Source organism: Aplysia californica, unplaced genomic scaffold (genome assembly GCF_000002075.1).
Source record: "Aplysia californica isolate F4 #8 unplaced genomic scaffold, AplCal3.0 scaffold00500, whole genome shotgun sequence".
In the NCBI taxonomy this organism is placed as follows: domain Eukaryota; kingdom Metazoa; phylum Mollusca; class Gastropoda; order Aplysiida; family Aplysiidae; genus Aplysia; species Aplysia californica.
This window is the reverse complement of record NW_004797770.1, coordinates 315,013-336,621: the sequence shown is the minus strand read 5'-3', so window position 1 is coordinate 336,621 and position 21,609 is coordinate 315,013. Positions and strand designations below refer to the sequence as shown.

General features: G+C 39.5%; 1 protein-coding gene across 2 annotated transcripts in view; it reads left to right on the top strand.

The window, feature by feature from the left end:
- Positions 1 to 21,609, top strand: part of LOC101860995 — a 24,669-nt gene extending 3,060 nt beyond the window's left edge. Inside the window, exons 2-12 of one of the 2 annotated variants that reach the window (XM_005105894.2) lie at positions 476 to 599; positions 1,246 to 1,384; positions 3,970 to 4,111; positions 6,677 to 6,787; positions 8,249 to 8,368; positions 10,522 to 10,632; positions 17,062 to 17,094; positions 18,126 to 18,223; positions 18,762 to 18,840; positions 19,739 to 19,830; positions 20,890 to 21,609. In XM_005105894.2, coding sequence (XP_005105951.1) covers positions 476 to 599; positions 1,246 to 1,384; positions 3,970 to 4,111; positions 6,677 to 6,787; positions 8,249 to 8,368; positions 10,522 to 10,632; positions 17,062 to 17,094; positions 18,126 to 18,223; positions 18,762 to 18,840; positions 19,739 to 19,830; positions 20,890 to 21,042 — 1,202 coding nt within the window. In that variant the 3' untranslated portion in view covers positions 21,043 to 21,609. The remainder of the gene's footprint in view (positions 1 to 475; positions 600 to 1,245; positions 1,385 to 3,969; positions 4,112 to 6,676; positions 6,788 to 8,248; positions 8,369 to 10,521; positions 10,633 to 17,061; positions 17,095 to 18,125; positions 18,224 to 18,761; positions 18,841 to 19,738; positions 19,831 to 20,889) is intronic. The other variant, XM_005105895.2, reaches the window with a different exon arrangement.

Below are 21,609 nucleotides of genomic sequence, written 5' to 3'. Positions count from 1 at the left end.
AATCAGGCACGTTATTGTGTCCTTCTTAGACTACCTTTCATCTCTGTCGTATACTATCCAAAAGTTCAGAAACAGCACTGAGATAAAATAGAAACTAAATAGTATGGTTTAACGCCCCTGAAAATACTATAAGGTTATAATTTAAAAGTCGAGCTCCCGAATTTAAAGTCCATATTCGATAGGACCGACACAATCAGAAGTGGAAATAATCGAAAATGTAAAGCTCTGCTGACGATATTCTCCTTACTCAGGGCATCCTGACTTTTTTTTTTCAACACGTCAACCGTTCTGGAAATCCACCTCCATACGCTCACAAGCTCCATAACCAAAGGTCTGTTCTGTTATCTCAATAGTTTCAATAAGCCAAATATGCATTTTTAAGCGGTTAAGAAACAACATTTCAACCTACAATTAGATCTGCCTAGTAAAGCTTCGACCTCCAACTGTACTAAACCTTCGATTCCCCGTTCCCCAGGAGCTGAGCTGGAAATGAAAGTGACCCCAAAGGTCATTGAGCCAGACTTCACAACGTCTTTCACTCTCAACTGCGCCCTGCTCGAGAATGAGGATGCCAAAGTGGTATCTCTTTCTATTGTGAGGTAAGCAAATCAAGCAAGATATAAAACTGCCCTGGGCAACAAAGTGTGCATATATGAATATATTATATAATATACATATATATATATGTATGTGTGTGTGTGTGTGTGTGTGTGTGTGTGTGTGTCTGGATGCGTTTGTGAGACTTTCTCACTCCTCTCTCTCTCTCAGTTAACAGATGTCTTAATAAATGAATACCTTTTCATCCGGTCTGTATGTTTTTGGCTTTTGTTTGAGCGTACAGAAAGGGGGGGGGGAGGGGGGTAGCTTTATAGACCTCTCTCGGTAACTATGACCCTTTAGATAAAGCCTTAAACCATGGACGTATAACAGGAAAACATCTCCAAAATGTAACTTCTAAATCTTTTGTTTCAATTTACGGTTTGTCATACATAATCATTTTTTTAGTAGACTTCATCTGGTTTAGGCTCAATTTGTCTATTATTGTGTACACTCCAACAAAGTTATAATTCAACAACGACAGCAACGAAAACAACAACAATAATAATAATAACAACAACAACATCAACAACAACACAAAATCAAGGGAAACAGAAACAGTCGAAGTTACTGCAAAATTGATACCATAAAAAGACGGCTGTCCAACATAGTAACGATATTTAAGGAAGAATTACTTCTTTCTGTCAGACGTACAAATGCCCTGGGCAATCTTCAAACCGGAGCGTCTGAGCGTATTGCTACCCTGATCTCGCTCACCCCAACCACACCCACCCTGTACCCTGGTTTTGAACTGCTCACAACGATTGGTCAGATTACATCTTTCGAGGTATGTATGTGTTTGCTGTCCTTTTTTTTTTTTTGGATGAACGTACATTTTGACTCCCCCTTCATAACACAAGTCCATATCACCTTTTGGGTATGGCGTCATGGCCACTGAAGTGCATACTAGGTCAAGTAAGCTGCAAATGAGGGGATAAAGTTTACTTTTACTTGTTATTTTTCTTGAGCCGATTTGCTATTTATGCTTTGTTAAATCATTCTGCGAAACACAGTCAGCAGCGTTAATATCACATTGAGCAGAAGTGTGGGTAATCTTGGTTCGATACCTTAACCGGGCGTCTTGGAATTTAGAGTGAGGGGTTTTCGCTTCTTTCTACACACTTGGCTTTGTTGTATCACAGAGGGACGTTCCAATCTGAGATTGAGTCTCTTAAATGACATACTTTGTGTAAAGGAGAGTCGAACCGTTTCCTTACTATACTGACCCAAATGGTCATGCCTTGCCTTGCTGTTTACTTTTGTGAGTTGTTTTAATCATCATCATCCTCCGGTGCCTTGCCGACTGGCGTGGGCGATTATGGACCCCCACTTCACTCTGTCTTGCGTTGCAGCAATGGTGTCTGTTGTTCTTGCTGCTCCCAGCCATGTTCTCAACTTGTCCAGTATCTTTTCCCTCTGTCGGCCTCTGCCTCTCTTTCCATCAAACTTGCCTGTTGTTATAATATTCTCCAATGCTTCTTTCCGCATTGTGTGTCCAATGAAATTTGCCTGCCACTTTCGTATATTCGTCATAAGCTGTAGTCTGCAACTTGTTTCAACCAAGACGTCTTCATTAATTTGTTTTTCTAGCTGTCCACGGGATACGCAGCATGCGTCTAATGAACAACAACTCTGTCGTCTCAATTGTTCTTTCCAGCTGTCTATTGGTTGTTCATGCTTTGCACCCGTATAATAGGATTGGCTCGATGTAACTTTTCTGTACTCTTTTTTCTTGTTTTATTACCTTACGACATGTACTGTTATTAAAGAGATGGCAAGTGTCGTAGATGAAATATTGCCAACGGGGTACAAAGAAGAGATTGAACTTTCCAAGGGGACTCAACATTATAGGAATATAAGGTGTTCTAGGAGTGACGTTTTGCTTTTAAACAATTTTATTAATTGATTTACGATCAACTGGAAAGCTCTTGAATCCATTTATTAGTATTGATCCACGCTTCCACCCTCGCCACCCCCAAAGAGCCGACCCCAATATGGCTGGGATTATAATAAGAGTTTTATGTCACTGGCAAAGCATTTTGTATAAGGACTAAAGATTAGAGTATTGCAAGAGAATAACAAACACAAAACGAAGGAGGAAAGAATAGGAAGATGGATGTTTGATAGGAAAGAAGGAGCATACCTCACCAGAGCGCTTGCCAACCACTTACTCAAAAGTCTTTAATGAATACGCTACCAGCACCAACGATATCATTCTCTTCCACCAACCGCCGATAAATAAAGCAAAAATAAAACTCAATTATATAACACGCCGATGCTACTTTGTGTGAAGTCTCATTGTGCAAGCGAATGTTCTCACAACTTAACCATTTCGGGGAATACTCTTAATCCAAAACCTGCCCTTATAAAATGTAGGCATTTTGCACCCCCATCAACACAGTTAAGACCATTTTGGAGACGGACTTCCAACCCTGACTGTCAGGGCCAATCGGGCTTAGAGGGATACAACGTTCCAAAAGAAAGACCGAGATACTTGGAAAAAATTCTCCAAACTCGGGAATAGACCACGGGTTTCCTAAGAGCGACAGGGAAGCTTCTAACCGCTACAGCAGAGATGCCCATGTCCATTTCTGTAGGTTGCGTGTATAATACGGGATGAATTTCTAATATTTTTTTTTTTTGGGGGGGGGGGGGGGTCAACATGTATAAAATCAAGTGCTAGCCTTGATTCAAATATAATGTCCTACCTTTAAGAACTGCTAGGCGTTGCATTGCTATTGATTTAACTTGTGAGACTGGAGTGGCATGTGCTCCGATCGAGACATCACTATAAATTTGCATGACATGTCCAGATTTTTAATAATTAGGTCATTGTTCAAAGGAAAATATTCTATTCGCCTTTACTTTTCCTTTTATGGGCCCAATCAATCCTTGCTGTATGTCACGCATATACGCCGGAAATAAAGGGGGGGGGGTACTTTTGGGGACCTCATTTTTTTTAAAAAGAAGAAAAAAAAAATCACTCGTATTATAGACGAGTGTATACGGTACTTTGCGACACATGATGAAGATGATAACAATGACAATCAGGGGCAGCGAGAGGAAGAAGAGGAAGAGGAAGAGGAGGAAAAGGAAAAGAAGGAAGGCGACGAGGGCGAAGAAAAGGCCGACAACGATAGCGACGATGGAGTGAGTGATGAAAGCGATGACGAGAACGAACACAGCAATGAGGAAGACAATAGTGAGGAAGAAGACGACAGTGACAGCGACGACGAAAACGAAGATGATAACGCTTTCGACGACAGTTCTAAAAACGTAAAGGTGGGTACAACTTTAACAGCTGAATCGAAAACAAGTGAACATGAATGTGATGAAAAATGCGCCTCTCTTGTTCATCCCACGTCTTTCCAGACTGAACTGGGCTCCTATTTGAAGTTGGTCTGGCCATCTCCTTCCATAGACGAACTTGGACTGTACACGTGTGAGGCAGTAGTCATCGGAGCCAACGGGCAGCTGGCCACTCTTGTTGCCCAAGCCAGAGTTACAACTGCAGGTATGTTTAAACCGTTGAATGAACAAACTGATGAATGAATCAAATCTGTTCATCTGTCTATCTGTCTAACTCTTTGAACTATTTCCGATTCTCCCCTGATTTCGGTGGAAAACAATTTAGACATAACCAAAAACACATTCGATCAAAGCGTTGCACACTAATAAATGCACTGTTCAGTTAGTTTGGAATACCGTTTCATTTTCATCCACAAGTGTAACACACCGTCTCCCAAGTATAACTGTTAGGCTTCACGCTGTTGCACCCAGAAGGAGCCAGTTTGATTCATGTGTGGGGGAGTTTTTTTCGAGTATCGAAGCCTGTCTCCTGGATCTTTCTCCGCCTAGGTTGGCCTAGATAAGCAGGGTTGAAGCAGCGTGCCTATTAAATGATGTAATATGTGTTGATGGGTGCGTAAACGTTATACAGTTACAAAACATAATCTTATAACATGTCTTTCCACCCCGAGCCTTAAATATGGACTGATTACTTATTGAAACTGTTTACAAACGTTGTGCTCAGTTGCCTTTTGGGGGGGGGGGGGAGTGGGGGTGCTTAATAAAGGCAGAGCTAACAGAGGGACATAAAAGACTAGAGTAAAACACACACACACACACACACAAACATACCCAAACACACACATACACACACACACACACACACACACACACACACACACAGAGAGAGAGAGAGAGAGAGAGAGAGAGAGAGAGAGAGAGAGAGAGAGAGAGAGAGAGAGAGAGAGAGAGAGAGAGAGAGAGAGAGAGAGAGAGAGAGAGAGAGAGAGAGAGAGAGAGAGAGAGAGAGAGAGAGAGAGAATATTCAGCTGGCCATTCTTGGCTAAGACACATCCTACAGTAAAATATTGTTCCACCTTACTTTTTTTCACCGCCCGTTTGTACTTATTCAACTAATTAACCTACTTGTTGTCCACCCCAGAGACCTATCAGAGACAGTATATGATCTTATGCCGTTGTGAGCGCGGTAAAACACTTAACCCCCCAAAAGAGGGAAAAGAAGAGACCCATTAGAGACCAATAATTTAGGAAAGGAACTGCTCAGTTTTACTCTCTCCGTATGGATGAAGAGAGTACATTTGGGCCTATTTAACAGAAAGGCCTTTTTCAGCACAATGATTGAATACGTGGGGCAGGTTAATTAACGTGGTTGAAACTCAAGGGTGTCACGTTGTCACTTGTATGCTAATAAGGTCGAAACTGCTTGATTGATGAGGTAGCCACACGCAAAGTGTAACTTAAGAACAATGGAAATACGCAGAAGCGCCTCTTGAGAAATCTTATCAATTCCTATTCTTTTGCCTCGAACTACATTACTTGTAGGGTTTTTTAAACGCGGAGCACCGAATTCCAACTCGATCATTGAGCCAAGAGTAAAAACTCTACATTTTTAGTCTCAGTTTTCAACCACAGTTGTCCCCCCCCCCCCCCCCCCCACTTCTGTTTTGCTGCTTTTTCAGAGAGTAAGAGTACAATACAAAACTAAATAAGAAAAATTAAATAGATATTACTCCCTGTAAATAGATAAGTAAACAAAAGTTTAAAAAGAAAAGGCTACCAAAATAAACATAGCAGCAACAACAACAACATGAATACAACCCTGCCACCCCACCAGCACCATTTCCCCCCAAACAAACAAACAAACAAACACACAAACACACAAGCAAACAAATAAACACACGCAGAAAGCAACCAAACAAACAAAAAAAAGACCGAAAGAAAAAAAGAACAACAAAGTTTTCTTCTTTAGAAACCCATCAGCCTCCCCACATCCGCACAGTTTACTCTCTCTATTTTCTCCTTTCTGTCTGACCATTGGTGTGATTCCTGCACGTACAATTAAATTCACCTGCTAGGTTAGCTTCCTGTTGTTGGTTTGGTTTTTAAGCACCGTTCTGTCTGTGACTGTGAGTGAGCAGACTTATTGTCTGTCTCATCTCCCAAACGACCTCTGTTCCACAGACTAACTTTCTCTCTAGTTTCATCAAAAACTGTTGTCGCATTTCAATTCTATCTTTATTTATAACAATACTATTACGCTGTCCACATTGAGACACATTTATGGAAGTCAAAGCACAGCACGTCAGATGTACAACCAAGCTTAGATCAATGTATTGAATTCTCTTGACAGGCTTCTGTAGTGGAGCATTGAAAAGTATTCCTCTGTTAAATCTATATGTTATGTAAGTATAATATAATATTATGGTTATTTTTATATATGATATGTAGTATTATTGAAATATAAAATGAGATCGATCGATAGATTGATCTAGATGTAGATAGACATATAGATATGCTATAGATCTAAATACATTTGACTTGATATTCTGCTGTCAACGTTCGTAACTTTGATAAACCTTCTGTTGAAGTAATTCAGCTCACACATCTTGATTTGGAAATCTTGTTTCAGAAATACATTTTCTTTCATTTTGTTGAAATTGATGAGTAAAAATATACTAACCTAAGCCCGTCAGACTCTCCGCCCTCCTCATTCCTGTTGTTTTTTTCTAAATGTATTATAATATATATATATAATATATATTTTACACAGACCCTGTAACAGATCGCCTGCTGGTATCACTAGACAAGCTTGAGAAGTCCATGTTGGACATTAACAGCACCGTGGTGGAACTGCAAGGGAGGGTGGATAATATCACAGCAGGTATTTTTTGGCGCGCTTATTATTCTCTCTCTCTCTCTCTCTCTCTCTCTCTCTCTCTCTCTCTCTCTCTCTCTCTCTCTCTCTCTCTCTCTCTCTCTCTCTCTGCCTATCTATCTCTTTGTGTGTGTGTTTTTGTGTGTTTATGTATGCGTGTGTCTTTTTCTGTTCTGCTTTCTCTTTTTTCTGCATGTGCAAATGTGTTTAGGTGTAGAAACATCTGTGTGTGTAAGTTTTTTTTGCTTTTGTATGTCTGTATTATATAGATACGGAGTATTCGTCCTACTTGTCAAAGGCAATATGTCAAAAATTGTTTGTCGAAGCTATACTCTCTTTGCGTCTTCTCATCACAAAAATAATATATTTAACAACAGAAAACCGAAATTTTGGTCGCCGACATATGGGGTGGAGAAAACGCACAAGTAAAATTTCCTCCTTACGTCACTTTTACACTTCCAATTTTCACACCATGGTCTTGTGAGTTACATTTCCACACACCTGTCACACTTGCTCGATTTGTACCTTCTTTTTCTTCTCTGAGCGTACGTAAACATAAAACTAAGAGCATCAGAGTAAAATGAACAAAGAGAACGCCTTTTTGTAGACTTCATATTATGCATCTTAGTCAGCAAGTGCCCTACCCAGTCAAACAAGAACAGGAACCTCCCAACAGCAGTAACGCAAATGATCTTCAGCTAGAATAACTGTTGACAAACATGTCGACCTTCTATGCTCGAACCTCGAAGCATCTCCAGTCATCATGCTTGTTATAATGCTTAAAAAAGCTTTTCATTCTACCCCATTATTGCAAGAGCGTTTTTGCCGAGACAGTATTGTTAGTTCTTGTTTCAGTTAAGTGAATTGTACTTTAAAAAAATTATTGGACGTGCCCTTTAACCCTTTGAGCACGCGGCCAGAGCTCTTTTGAGCTGTAGCGTATAGGCGGGCAGTCTTGTGGTTAGGTTACCGGACTTGTAATTGTGAGCCTGTGGGTTCAAAAGTTCGATGCTCAGCGTGGCCCGGTGTTGTGTCCTTGGGAAAAGCACTATTCACGATTTTTCCCATTTGGTTTGTCCTATGGGAGGTGATCGTTATATTCGGAGGTCCTGCCTTTTAAATGACTTTGCCGTGTTGCTAAGGGTGTTTCCTATACAGTTTCGATTTTTTTTTACCTTTGCTTGACTAATAGATTTACATCACAGAGTAAGCTAAGGCGTTTGTTCGTTGCACATAAGAGTCAGGTGTGAACTCTAGTCTTAAGGTTACGTGCAAGTAGACCATCGAATCCCTTAAGAAGAAGGGGAAAATTCGTTTAAGCTGTCCTGTTTCTTTAATATTTTCGGTAGCCTTTCTTCTGTTATGTCTATACCCCAAAAAAAGAAAGAAATTAGTGAGAAAAATAGACACTGGACGACTCAGTCTGGGAAACAGACTTATCAACTGTTTCTCGTCTGTTTGTCTCAGAACAACAGCTGCTGAAAGAGGAGGCAGCCGCCGCCACAACCGTGCCCTCTTTCTTCGAAGAGGGAACAACCCTGGACCTAACCACAGAGGACCCTACACTATCAACCCTCAACCCCCGAGGTTAGTGTGGTACACACTCTCAAGGACAAGTTCTACAAAAAATAAGACTGTTAACATGTTTTACACGATAGAGAGTGATATGACAATCTGAAACGTTCAGCGGTCATGCGAACACATTTCAAAGCAGAGTTTCACCCAACAGTTTTAGAAAAATCATCAACAATAAAAATCCGCAAATTTCCAAGCTACGTAGTTTCAACCTAATATTATTATATTCCACTGCCCAGTTCACCAAACTGAAGTGGTCACTCAAATATTATAGACACATACAGACTGTACCACTCTAAAGGCAAAAGAACGGAACTAAGATTTTATTTTCTAGGCAAATCTTAAACATCCATGGAAAAATTTCGTAATGTTCGTATTCTGTTACATTGACTGTCGAGAAAACACCATAATCTATATCAAGGATAAGGCACTAAGCGATCATTGGTTCCCTCGTGATTTTACGTGTTGATATACAGGGTGAGCAAAAAAAAACCATGTACAACTTTTTGTTAATATTTTCCCCCACACTGAAGTTTTACGTTTCAAACATATGCACAACATTAATTTTGAAGTTAAAAAGAATTTGTTCTGATATTCATTTTAGATAATCCACAAAATATTTTGCTTTACACAGCGCGTAAAAATGCAACCCATTTTCAACTATGTGCCCATTTTTGTAGCATAACGCACGAGTTCACAATAGGCCAACCACTAAAAGTCTCAACGATTGTGCCATATTGCAAACTGCAGTAGTCTAACAGGCCAAAAGAAGTTTGAAGATCATTTTTCTCAAGTTTCCTTTGCCAGCTGAGATCATGGTTAAGATTAGTAAAGAGGAGAGAGCTTTTTGTATTGAACATTTAGTCACCACCAACTTATTAATTTCGTAAGTTTCGCACATGATGCGGAAATGATGTTAAGTGCCCTGAAGGCCTTCTTTGATATCAAGGGTGGAAATGGCCCATCAGTCAGAACCTGTAGAGAATCAGAACTAAAATTTCCCAGACAAAACGACCACTTCAGGTCAAACACACACCGTTCGCACCCCTTTAAACCTCACCAGGGTGCAGAATTCAGCAGATGAGCCCAATGAAACGTGTATTCATAGACGATGTCGCAGCAATGACTTTCCTACATCTCAACGGTCCGCATTCTCAAGGCAGATCTTCATCTACGACTGTACCATTTCCCGTTCGTGAAGCTATCAGAGGATAGCAACGTATTAGTGATTCCTCGATCGTCTTGAAAAGCGCGAACATTTCCTCTATGACATTTGGTTCCTTGGCAAAACCCATTTTCCCCTTTCAGATTATCAACTCCACAAACGCTGTCTATTTGGGCAACTTCACCCTCCCCCTATTGTCTCTAGAAACAGCTCCATACTGTAAGGTGTAATGTGTGTATGTCTTTGAGTACCCATGGGTGAGTGGATCCTTGTGTTTGGCCACCACTGAATATTATGAACGACGTGTTAAAATGTGCTGAGTCCAAAGGAGGACATATATAGACCATTGGTTCTCTGAATTCGACAATATAAAAAATATTTTTAAAACTCTGTAGGAGAAAAGAATAATTGTTTAATATTACAGGAATAAAAAGATTAGATTTTTAAAAGTAAAAGGAAAGGAAAGAAACAAACCGATCATTTCATGAATTTCCTTATAAGATCTTTTAAACTGGTGCATTTTGCTCTTATATGTGGTTTTTATTTCCGTTTTCGAAAAGTTTTTTTTTGGGTTAATTTTATGTCAAACAAATTCATTTTGAATGAATTATATCTGTTCCAAATTACTACATTCTAGCACAAATTTTGTGTGAGTTATTTTGAAAAAAAGTTGTGCAGTTTTTTTTGTTTGGGTCACCCTGTACAATAAGCCTGACCGTGGACTTGGTTGAAAATGTTTCTAATAAAAGATTTCTCTTTCAATCTGAAACTGTGCAGGTTTATTTTGTGCTTTTTGTACTTTTGAGTTTAAGCAGAGATATTTGTGCCCTTGTTCATTTTTTATCTTTTCTTTTTTTACTATGTAATGCACTTTTCTTTTTTGTAGGTCTGTCAATTGAAATCGTGTCTTTAAACCGTAGAAGCAGTTCATGGCCTTGTTTTACAAATCACGCTAGTCTAGTTTTGCATGCCTGCACGACCTTTATGTTCTTTATTTCAGACGAGTACCTGTTCAGACTCGCATCCGTTGTGGAGTCGTTGGGCTCCAAAATGGACGCCTTCAACGCTTCTATCGGAACCCTGGAGCAAAAGCTTACCAAGCTGGAGACAGGCACGTGTTGATCGTTGTAGACAGGCAGGATACCACTAGGGGTTAGGAATGGTTGGGTGAGGGAAAAAAGGGGGGGAGGAGGTGTTACATAGTTTTACAAAACGTATATACTCAGTTCTACGAACAGCAGATTGACTTGTTAATCTAATCCAGTAGCCTTTGAACAGACCATACGTTTAGCGGATGCATTATTAGTATGGCCACTGATGTGTCTAATATCCGATAAATCAGATTTGTTTTGTTTGTTTATTTTGCGATGTTAGGTTATATTGGGATCATCTGCAGCTTGACACATGAGCTTATGTATGTATCCATATTATATATGTACATAAGCCCAACAAACAAACACATACTTGTATGCTAGATACAGTGACAAAGACAGTTTTAGGTTTAGTAAGGCGCTGGCAACTGTATAAGGTCACATGAGTGCCAGGACAAAGATAGATAGATAGATAGATAGATAGATATCTCGATAGACAGATACACATTTTTATTCTTTGTGGTACGAGTTTTACGGTGCTCGCAACTGCATAAGGTCAAATGAGAGCGAGGAGCACATTAAACATTTTTAGTTTGGTAGGAACTGATTATTAATTTTGCACTGGTGCCGGCCGAAGCCCACTCTTATCGATTTTGGACCACCAAGGGATCTTTAACGAGTGCAACTTGCACGCGGGACCTCCGAGAATTTTCGCTCTTATCCTAGAAGTCTACATTGTAGATCTTACCTACCATAAGATCAGGGGTGTCCCTGAAAGACAGCAGTAAGAAGGAGCCAAGGAGTAGCAGTAGAAAGGCTGCAGAAAGAGTCAGGACCCCAGAGTAGGGGGGAATGAGGTGAGGGAATAAGGGAAGAAACTGGAGACGAAAACAGAAGACAGAACATTGCTAGAGAGCAGTAATGGAGGTGAAAGGAGAAAGGTTTTGAGAAAAAAAGTACGTCGCTGTTGTTCGGATTCGAACACTAGACTTATTGAATGAAAAGCGAACACCGTAACCTTTCCACCACGAGAGCCCCGAAAAATAGACAGATAGATAGATAGATAAATAGATAGATGATAAATAAATAGATAGATAGATTGACAGATAGACAAAGATAGATAGATAGATAGCTCAAGAGCGAGCGAGCGAGCGAGAGAGAGAGAGAGAGAGAGAGAGAGAGAGAGAGAGAGAGAGAGAGAGAGAGACGCAGAGACACAGACAAAGACAGAGAAGGAGAGCAAAAGCAAAAAGAGACATATATGGTAATTGTCTATGTCATCGTCGGCTCAACAGTTTATGGTCTTGAACACAAAGCCTTTCCTTCCACATTCTGAAACAATTTATGTGCATTGGGACCATATTGTAGTAGAGAAGACTAAACACTTAACCAAATGAATATAACTGATTCATGCGAGTCCGACTTTCTTGATATTTCTTTGTTCCTGTTGGTTTATTTTTTCCTTTTATTGGCTTGTTTTTTGCCTTGTGTAGTTTTTCTTGTCTATGCACTCTTTGTTCTGGATGCTGGCCCTTGTCATAATCTTGCACTACGTCTGGTGTTGCCTTCAGCCAGAAAAGTACGTCCCGTGGAGCCTTGTGTTGCTGCTACAGTCGGTATCCCAGAAAGCGCTGTTGACGCTACAGTTCCTGAAGCCCAGACGAGTTCAGACATCCTTTCCACCTCATCAGTTGCCGGCAGAACAAAGATGCCATCTCGTGCAAAAATGACAGCTACCTCCCCCAGTTCTAATGTCCCCGAGACCTCATCTCAAGATGGTGTCTCAGAGTCAGATGCCATTACTTCTCTGCTTGAAACTTCAACTGCTCCTGGCGGGTTTAAAACATTTACCCTTCAGGATTTGCTGGAGAGCACTAATGGAGTTAAAGACACCGTTACCATCCCTCCTACTGAGGCACCAGAAATGTTCAATAGTGCGAGTAGTTTTGGAGCTTCACGTCTTGTCGATTTGCTGGAGACTACACCTAGTGCCACTGAGCCGATTGTTTCAACTATCACCATTAGAACAAAGACATCCACTGGTAGCAGTGAGCAAGAACGCTTCAGGAGTGAAGGTCCAAAGAAGACATCCGTGAAAGCCGGAGTACTAAATACGTACGCTGACGCCATTGAATCAAATATTATAGCTGAGTCTACCTCTAATGCAATTTCTGTCTCCGATGTGCCAAAGTTCTCCACCATTTCTGATTTGCAGGAAACTTCCACTATTTCTGATGTCCCAGAGATTCCCCCCATTTCAGGTGTTTTAGGAACACCCACTGTCTCTGAAGTGCCAGAAAATCCCACTATGTCTGATATGCCAGATATCTCTATTATTTCTGAAGAACCTGTGATCAGTTCTACTTTTGATATGTCAGAAATTCACAAAGTGTCTGGTATGCCAGAGATCCCAGCTATTTCAGACGTGTTAGGAATATCTACTGTTTCTGATGTAATAACAGACCCCACTGTCTTTGATATACAAAACATTCCCATCGTTTCTGATATGCCAGATAACCCCTCTACTACTGATGTGCCAGAAGTTTCCACTGTTTCTAATGGGCAAGAAATTCCCTCCATGTCTCATGAGCTAGAAAATACATATGTTTCTGATGTGCCAGAAATCCCCCTTATAACTAATATGCCAGAAATCTCAACCATTTCTGATATGTCAGAAATTCCCTCTGCTACTGATGTACCAGAGATCACCACCATTTCAGATGCGCCTGAAATCCCCACAATTACTAATGTGCCAGAGATTCCCACTGTTCCTGATGTGCCAGAAATACTCATTATTTCTGAAGCACCTGAGATCAGAGCACTTTCTAAAATGCCAGAAATCCCAACTATTTCTGATATGTCAGACATTCCCTCTGCTACTGATGTACCAGAGATTCCCACCATTTCAGATGCGTTAAGAATCTCACCTATTTCTGATAGGCCAGAGATCCCTGCTATTTCAGAATTTCTAGGAATCCCCACTGTCTCTGATGTGCAAGAAGCCGCCACTATTTCTGATGTACCAGAAATTCCAATTACTTCTAATGTTCCAGAAATCTCCATTATTTCTGAGGCGTCTGAGACCGGTGCTATTTCGAATATTATGCTAGAAATCCCAACCGTTTCTGACATGCTATCAATCCCCTCTGTTACTGATATACCGGAGACCCTTTCTATCTTAGATGTACCAGAAATTCCCTTTGTTTCTGACGTGCCAGAGATCCCTACTATTTCAGATGTATTAAGAATCCCCACAGTTTCCGATGTGCAAAAGTTCTCCACTAGTTCTGGTTTGTCAAGAATCTCTACTGGTTCTGAACTGCAAGAATCCTCTACCGATTCTGATGTACATGTATCAGAAACCTTCCCTAACAATGAAGCTTTTGAAGCTCGGGAAACAGTCACACGTGTTGACCAGACCGCGATCTCTACTGCATCTAGTGTGCTAGACACAGTTACAAATGTGGAGGATACTTTAATTAATGCAAATGTACCAGACAACACTTCTACTCTTCATCAACAGACCAACTTTAGGGAAGAAGTATCAGAGACCTCCCCTGGTCTAAATTATGTGCCGGAGAATACTTCCAGTTCTAAACTGTCCCAGGCCAGTGTACTGAATACTTCTGTTATACATGAAGTGCGAATAACCACTACTGCTGAGAGTGAGAAACGTATGACCACTAATGCTAAAGTATCAGAGAAATATACTACCTCCAATGTTTCAGAGATTTTCACTCCTGCTAAAGTACCAACATCCTCTAATGTTGCCGAAGATCCGGAGAACACCCCCGTTACCAATATCCCACCAGAGCCAACTAGTATATCCAGTTTAATAGAAACATATACCAGTGCTAAAGTACAGCAGGCTTCCACTGGAGTTGACGTTCTACGAGCGCGAACTGGCGCTAATGTTTCAGCGGACTTCAATACCTCCAATGTGGCAAAGTTCAAATCTGGGAATCTCTGACCCATAGAAGTCACGATACAGTTTTGAACTGGCTCCCAATCCCGTACTCGTATAAACGGATGTTAGAAAAAGAAAACGAAAGAAAATAACATAAAAAATAAAAATCTAACAGAAACATATTGGAAAGAGTTATGTTTTCTATGCAAGACCAGAACTGATGATGGTTTTGAGACTGTTCTGTTTTTCTGTCAAAATTCTGTGCTTGAATAATTTTGTAAATCGAAATACGGATCTGCTTAGAAATAACAGATCCACAATGTTCCTTCTGTACAGCTAGCTCCACTTCATGTTGCTTTCGTTCCAACAGTAGATGCCCCTATAGTCTTGTACACGCTGAGTGGCCTCAGGAATTTATAATACCAGCTTTGCCTTTTTCGTGAGGATAACGAACACAATCGAGAGATGAAAAGCGTAATTTTTTTATCTTCATTTTTTGCTTATGCATCTCCCATAGTGAGAGTGAATGCTGCTGTACATGTAAGAGAGTATAACTGGAAATTGATTACGACTTACCACTTTTTTTTAAAATGTAGGAAAAGGAACAACAATCGTAAACATTCCTCGATAACTTGAAAACGTCTTTGGAATTTCCAAATGAATAAAATAGCAATTGAGAAGATGATTATTATGTGTCACGACGTGGTGGAATCAGGAGCTCGTCATTTTTGGGGCGTTTGAGGTTATCGGTATTATCTTAAAACCTGTTCTTTTGCCTTCCGTTTGGTGAAAAAAATATGTATGTTGAATAGAAGTTGAAATATTTGCAATTAAAGAAGGTCAGGATTGCCTGGTTTTAGAGGTAAAATAAGCGAGAAAATGGCCACCAACGTTTGGTGACATCCATAGCCTGAGAGTCCTTGGAAACTGAAAATTAACATTTTTGTGTGCCTTCAATCAATGTTTCCCGGTAAAATTTGAAAACAAAAATTGTTTTTAATGAATATAAAAGGTGTTGAGCAAAAAAAAGAAAAAAAAGAAAAGAAAGAAAACTAGAAAAAATGGGTATCTCCACCCCCCCCCCCCCCCCCCAAGCCGATTTCTTTGATTTTCTTATTTTGATGAGCGCCTGATTTCACCACGATGCCTCACATTATGCATACATGATAAAACCTTAAAGAAAGCAAAACAAAAAGAATAATGATATGCAAAAAACAACAGAAAAACAAAACGTTACAAACAAAAATTACAACAAGCATTGAGTAAACAGTTTGCATCTTGTGAAGAGCACCTCGCCCAACTAAAAATCATCATGATTGTCCGCAAAATTTTTTTGACAATAAGTGTTATTTCCAAAAAGTATGATATTTTTATGTTGATAGAGCTGTACAAAATGGATATTATGCGAACTGACCAAACGCATTTTGTGTCTATATGTAGTTAATAAAGAATTAATATCTAAAATATAAACCTTGAACTTCTGAGTCCTACATGGAATAGAGTTTTCTTGGTATTGCTTATCTGAAAAGTAAATACAAAATAATATAAGAGTACACTAATTTAAACAACTTTCCAAAGACAGAAAATATTAGTTAGGAACGAAAGAAATGTGATTTTTCTTTTTAACCACATACACTTTCGTATTAATCCGTCAAACATATAAAGCAATGCAGTCTTCCAGGACAATAGCAACAAACTGTTTTATTCGTTCACAGCGTCTTCACCGATGATATCTATCACGTTGATTTCATGCAAATCTCTTATTTTCATACTTGTGCTTGTTTTCCACTACTTATATCACGTTTCTCTCTCTAACCAATGATTACAGGGGAATGTTCTTTGCTTTTCATTTCTCCTTTTGGTGAATTTGCTGAGTTGTATCCGGAACAAAATTTACAGCGAATAAGTTCTCAGGCCAGGGTACGCTTAATTAATGTAGAAAGAACCAAAATAACGAGAAAAAAAACTGCTTAAAAAGTCCCCCTCGGCCCAAGTCTCGAAAAGATCATTTGAGAGGGGAGTTTACGAAAAAAAATGACTTTTTGACTCCAATAAACTTTATCACTTTCCCAAAATAATCTTACACGTTTGACTTTCTGACTCAATGACCTTCATCTGAAGTGTTCTAATGTTTTTTGCCTTTTTGCCTTTTGTTGAAAAGAAAGGAAATCGCCCCCCCCCCCTCCCTTTTTTTCCCTCGAAAAAAAAAAACACCCCAGAAAGAAAACGATTACGCGCATCTTTTTTTCGACCACATCTGTGGTTACATTATGCGACACATGGCGCCCAAGTGTAATGTATCACCAATTAAGCAAGCTGACGTTTTCTGTAGGCGCTGACAGGCCTTTTATGAGCCCATGCACAGCTTATATTTTATTTGCCCATTTGGCGTAGTTACGTTTTGTATAATAAATATTGGCTTGAATTGAAATATTGCACAATATACGAAATTTTAACAATGAATTTCAATGATTATCATTTATGGTTTTATTTCAGTCATTCAGAAGATTTCATTCACTCTTCTATTTTTCTTTTCCCACAGAGCCAGAAATTCAAAATGCGACAGTGGCAGAAGGTATGTTTTTTTCAAATATTTCACTATTTACCGTCCTATATTTTTCTCTCTTCAGACCAGTGAAGCAATGGAACATTAATAATATGCTATGTTCATGTCGCTACAATACTTTGATAGTCATTAGAGCCAGTATCTCAACATGCCCTCTCTCCAGAGTCGAGATACGTTTGAGAACGCACAGTAGGGGACACATTCTTCTCCGAGTGCCAACAGAATAGCATTTTAAAACATCTCAGATAAAAAAAAATATACTACTACTACTACTACTACTACTACTACTACTACTACTACTACTACTACTACTCTAGGCGCTTTACAACTTTTACTACTCCAGGAGAGGGTACACATGCAGCACAAGCAGCCAATATCGCACTCAAACTGTAACAAAGTAACAAGAGCTTTCGATGCCTATGGCTGGGTACCCATTCCCACCTGGGTGAAGTGGCCTTCCCAAGGACCAAAGGTCAAGCCCCCGATGAGGCCCCCAAAGGGATTCGAACCCACGACGTTTTGGTTGCAATTCATCAGCCTAATCACTTAAGCATAGGTGCGACCAAAACTAGTTGTGCACCAAAAGTATCGTTTCATAGTATGAGACATTCGAAATCGCTCATAGTTGGGTTTTTTTTGTATTTGCTCGTGACATTTTCATCTTACCCAAACTTTTCCCTACTCAACTCCAATTTATCCGCTGTCTGCGTCAGCAATATGCCCTCCCCTCACCGCTTTCCATCTTTACCTGCCTGACTGGCCCCAGGAAGATTATTAATAAAAGCAGTTTTCTTGTTTGAGGCAACACTCTAAATATAAAAACCGGTTCCAATAAATATTCCAAAACCAATAAGACCGTCATGAGCAGAGCCAAATCGTCTTTACTGGTCGAGAACGAAAAAATTCCAAAGGTCATTTTTTGACGTGTCTTAACAATACCCAGGCGAAGCACTGAAATCCTTAATAAAAAGCTTACTTCTCCATAATGATCACATATTATTACTGTCATCTGAACGCTTTCACTTTCTTATTATCCACAGATGGCCCCGACCACATCATCAATTTCTTCTTCCTCGGGAACTCCACCTACTTCCTCATTACCCGAGAGAACAGACCCTACAGCACCTACTATGCCCAGGTCTGTTGGTCATCTTTCGATTTGCTTGTTCATTTTTTGTGTTAGTTTAATGAAAGAAAGAAACAAGAAAACATGCGGAGTTTAATAAGATTATGTATTTTAATCAAACGATTCTTGCTGTAACAATTGTGCCACCTAAAAAAAACGAGTTTATTGAGAAAAAAACCAACAGTAGACAGGTATCATAATTTCTTTTTTTTGTTGTTGCAAAATCATCTGCTTCTCTGAAATTAGTGAAAGCAAGGTAAATGTTTGGGTTTTTTTTATTATCTATTTTTAAAAAACCTTTTTATCTCTACGTTCCTTCCTCTCAAACGGAATTTAAATACATCTCAACATCCCTTTCCACCTCGGGTTGTATCAGGACATTCAGCTTGGTCCTCAATTTGTACATCTTAAAAGCTTGTAGAATGGAAACCTGCGAGTTTTATTTTCACAGTTCATATGGCAGTTTTTGTAAAAGAATAGATCCATGTATTTAGATTCCTTGTTCCCACCTTGATATGTTTGTATCACGGGCTAATCCCTGTATCCGTAGGCTACATGTGAGAAGGAGAACCTTGCGCTTGTGGAGATACAGAATCAAGATGAGTTGAATGGAATCGAAGAGAACATTGGTAAGTTCCAAGTAGACTTGCACAGTTTTTAGTAGGAACACGTTGGCCACTTTTACATTGTAATGATTGTGAAAGTGCAAGACAAAATCACAAAATTCATTTAGAGAGTAGGCTCTTTCGACTGTACCTTACAAGACCAACCTGTGTGGGATGCTGATTCAAGCCGACAGAGGGACTTTCTCAATAAAATGTCTTCTCCAAGCAGGTAACTGAACTTCTTCCTCTGATACCTAAAGCGAGGAGTTAACTAGTTACACCATCGGTGCTGAATTTTGTATACTTTAAAGAGACGAAGCGACCCCCAACAGTAGAGCTGCTCACAATACTCCTTCAGTGGTGTCTGCCTGACTGTAACTCCCAGGGGAAGCAAGCCTCGGTTGCTCTTAAGCGGAGGTAGCTGCTAACTGAACTTTTCAAAAGTTTTCAAAGGGAATGGTCTTAATCACTCTCCGCCCCACTCCCTCTTTCTCTTTTGCTTTCTTTATCATCTCTTATTTCTTTCCTTCTTTGACATTCTTCTATTTGCTGAAAGAACTTTTGCCTTCAAAGTGACCTACTTATGTACAATAAGGGAGTTTATCTGGCTTAATTAAAAGGAAGCTTAGAGGTTCAACTACAACTACAACCATGTTAAGGCTAAGAAAAAGCAGGAGCAGGACAAGGCTACTATAGGGATAATGAAGAAGTAGGACAGATCAGTAATTTTCTACTACTAACAACCATCAGACCGTTATTCGAAAATTGACAAAATCCCCCCCCCTCCCCCGCCCCAAAACACCTTCCATAAGTAAAACAAAAGCAGCTCATGCACAAACAGAAATCTCAAAACAAGCGAACGAAACCCAGATCACTTTTCGCATTTCACCCCTGATTAATCCTGATCTCGCTTCTTTGTCAGCTCCCCTTGTAAAGGACAATGGACTCGTCCTTGTGAGTGGTCGCAGGAGCGCCGGACGCACCGACTGGTTCTGGCAGGGGACCGGGGACGAGGTAGATACTATCTTTTATATATTATATTATTTATTGCAAGCGTTCAACACACCCATCAACATAACTTGGACTCTAAATGCTTCTTTCTTTTAACAATTTTAACAACTTTATTCAATTTTTGTTGTTTGCTTTTTTCGACATTTAAAATTTGAATTTTAACAAAATATTTCTTGGGCCCAAGCAACCGATATCGCAATTTATAAGCAAATCAAAATTTTGAGCGTAGACCATTTGAACAACTGGCCGACTAAAGCAAAGTCATCTAGCAGCAGGTTACTGCAACCCAGCATTTCAGGGCTGCGTGAGATACGACATGCTGGCACTGAGACCGATAAACGAAATGGAATGATTTTACCATGTAATAAATCAAACTCATGCCTATTGCAAGCAATGATTATTGCTTGATCCGTACAAAAATGATATTAGTTTTTATAAAATGCTTTGTGAATAACGGCGATCAAAGCATTGCGTTTTCATGAATATATAAAAAAAAAAAAATAGAAATTGAGTAACACGCTCATGACAATTTAAAATATCCCTGCTAAAATATTAGAGTATTCATTGTTGAATTTCTCCCCACAGTCGGTCCCAGGGAAATGTATTTCTTCTATGCTTAAGAAATCATTCATCTCTTCCCATCCCACGTTGTCTCTTTTCATTTTGTATCTCCTCTTTTCATCTCATTTCATTTTTTCTTATGTATTTCCTTAGCAGCCCGTCTCCTCTTGCCTCATCTTATGCAATAATATTATGTCATCTTTAGTTCTTCTGATGTAATATCAATTATAGTTACATGTTCCTATCTTGCCTCATCTTATATTTTCTCTCATGTCTTTATACTGCTACCCCCGCCCCTTCTCTCGTTCTATTTATCTCCCGTTCTCTCTCTCTCTCTCTCTCTCTCTCTCTCTCTCTCTCTCTCTCTCTCCCCCCTCTCTCTCTTTCTCTCTATTTTTTTCTCTCTCTCTACCCTCCTCTCTCTCCTCTCTGTTTTTCTTTCTCTCTCTACCTAACAAAAGAAAGACAAATTATGTCTTTGTTTTCCAAAATTTGACCCAGGTAACTTTCTTCAACTGGGCAACCACGGAGCCAGCTGAGGAAAATGGCGCACGTTGCTTGGCCTTGACCAAAACTCCAAGTCTGAAGATGACCGCGGTCAATTGCGGCACATCCGTGCCAAACACCTACTTCTTGTGCGAGGACCAGAACTGATAGGATCAGAGACCGGCCAATCACAGATCGAAGCATTTTATTCTTAAACGCGTAGTCATGTCTACTTTCCCCATAGTATGCTCAAGTGTGAAAGTATTTAATAATATCCTGTAAAGCAAGACGTCTTTTACACATTTTTATTATGTTTACAGAAAAAACAACTAAACGTAAATACATGTAGTACCTAATTATGTTCTTGGGTTCATCATTTTTTAATATAACAATTTGGGCATTTTGTTTCATATTCTCATATTTTTTGGGGATCATATTCATTATTCATGAGCTGATCGCAGAAGCAAACTACACAGACTGACATCATAGCGCTGAAAATAAATTCCACTGTGAAGTCAAAATACGCAGCTGGTTGGTTGAGAACCATTGATGTGTACATGTTATAATAAACTAAAAACGTTCAGAGAGTTATTCAAACGTTTGTATATTATGTTATGATAAATTACAGACATTCAGAGGCTATTGAAATATCTGTACATATTATAATAAACTAAAGACATTAGGAGATTATTCATGTATCTGTACAAGCAATAAATGATAGACAAAAGACTAAAA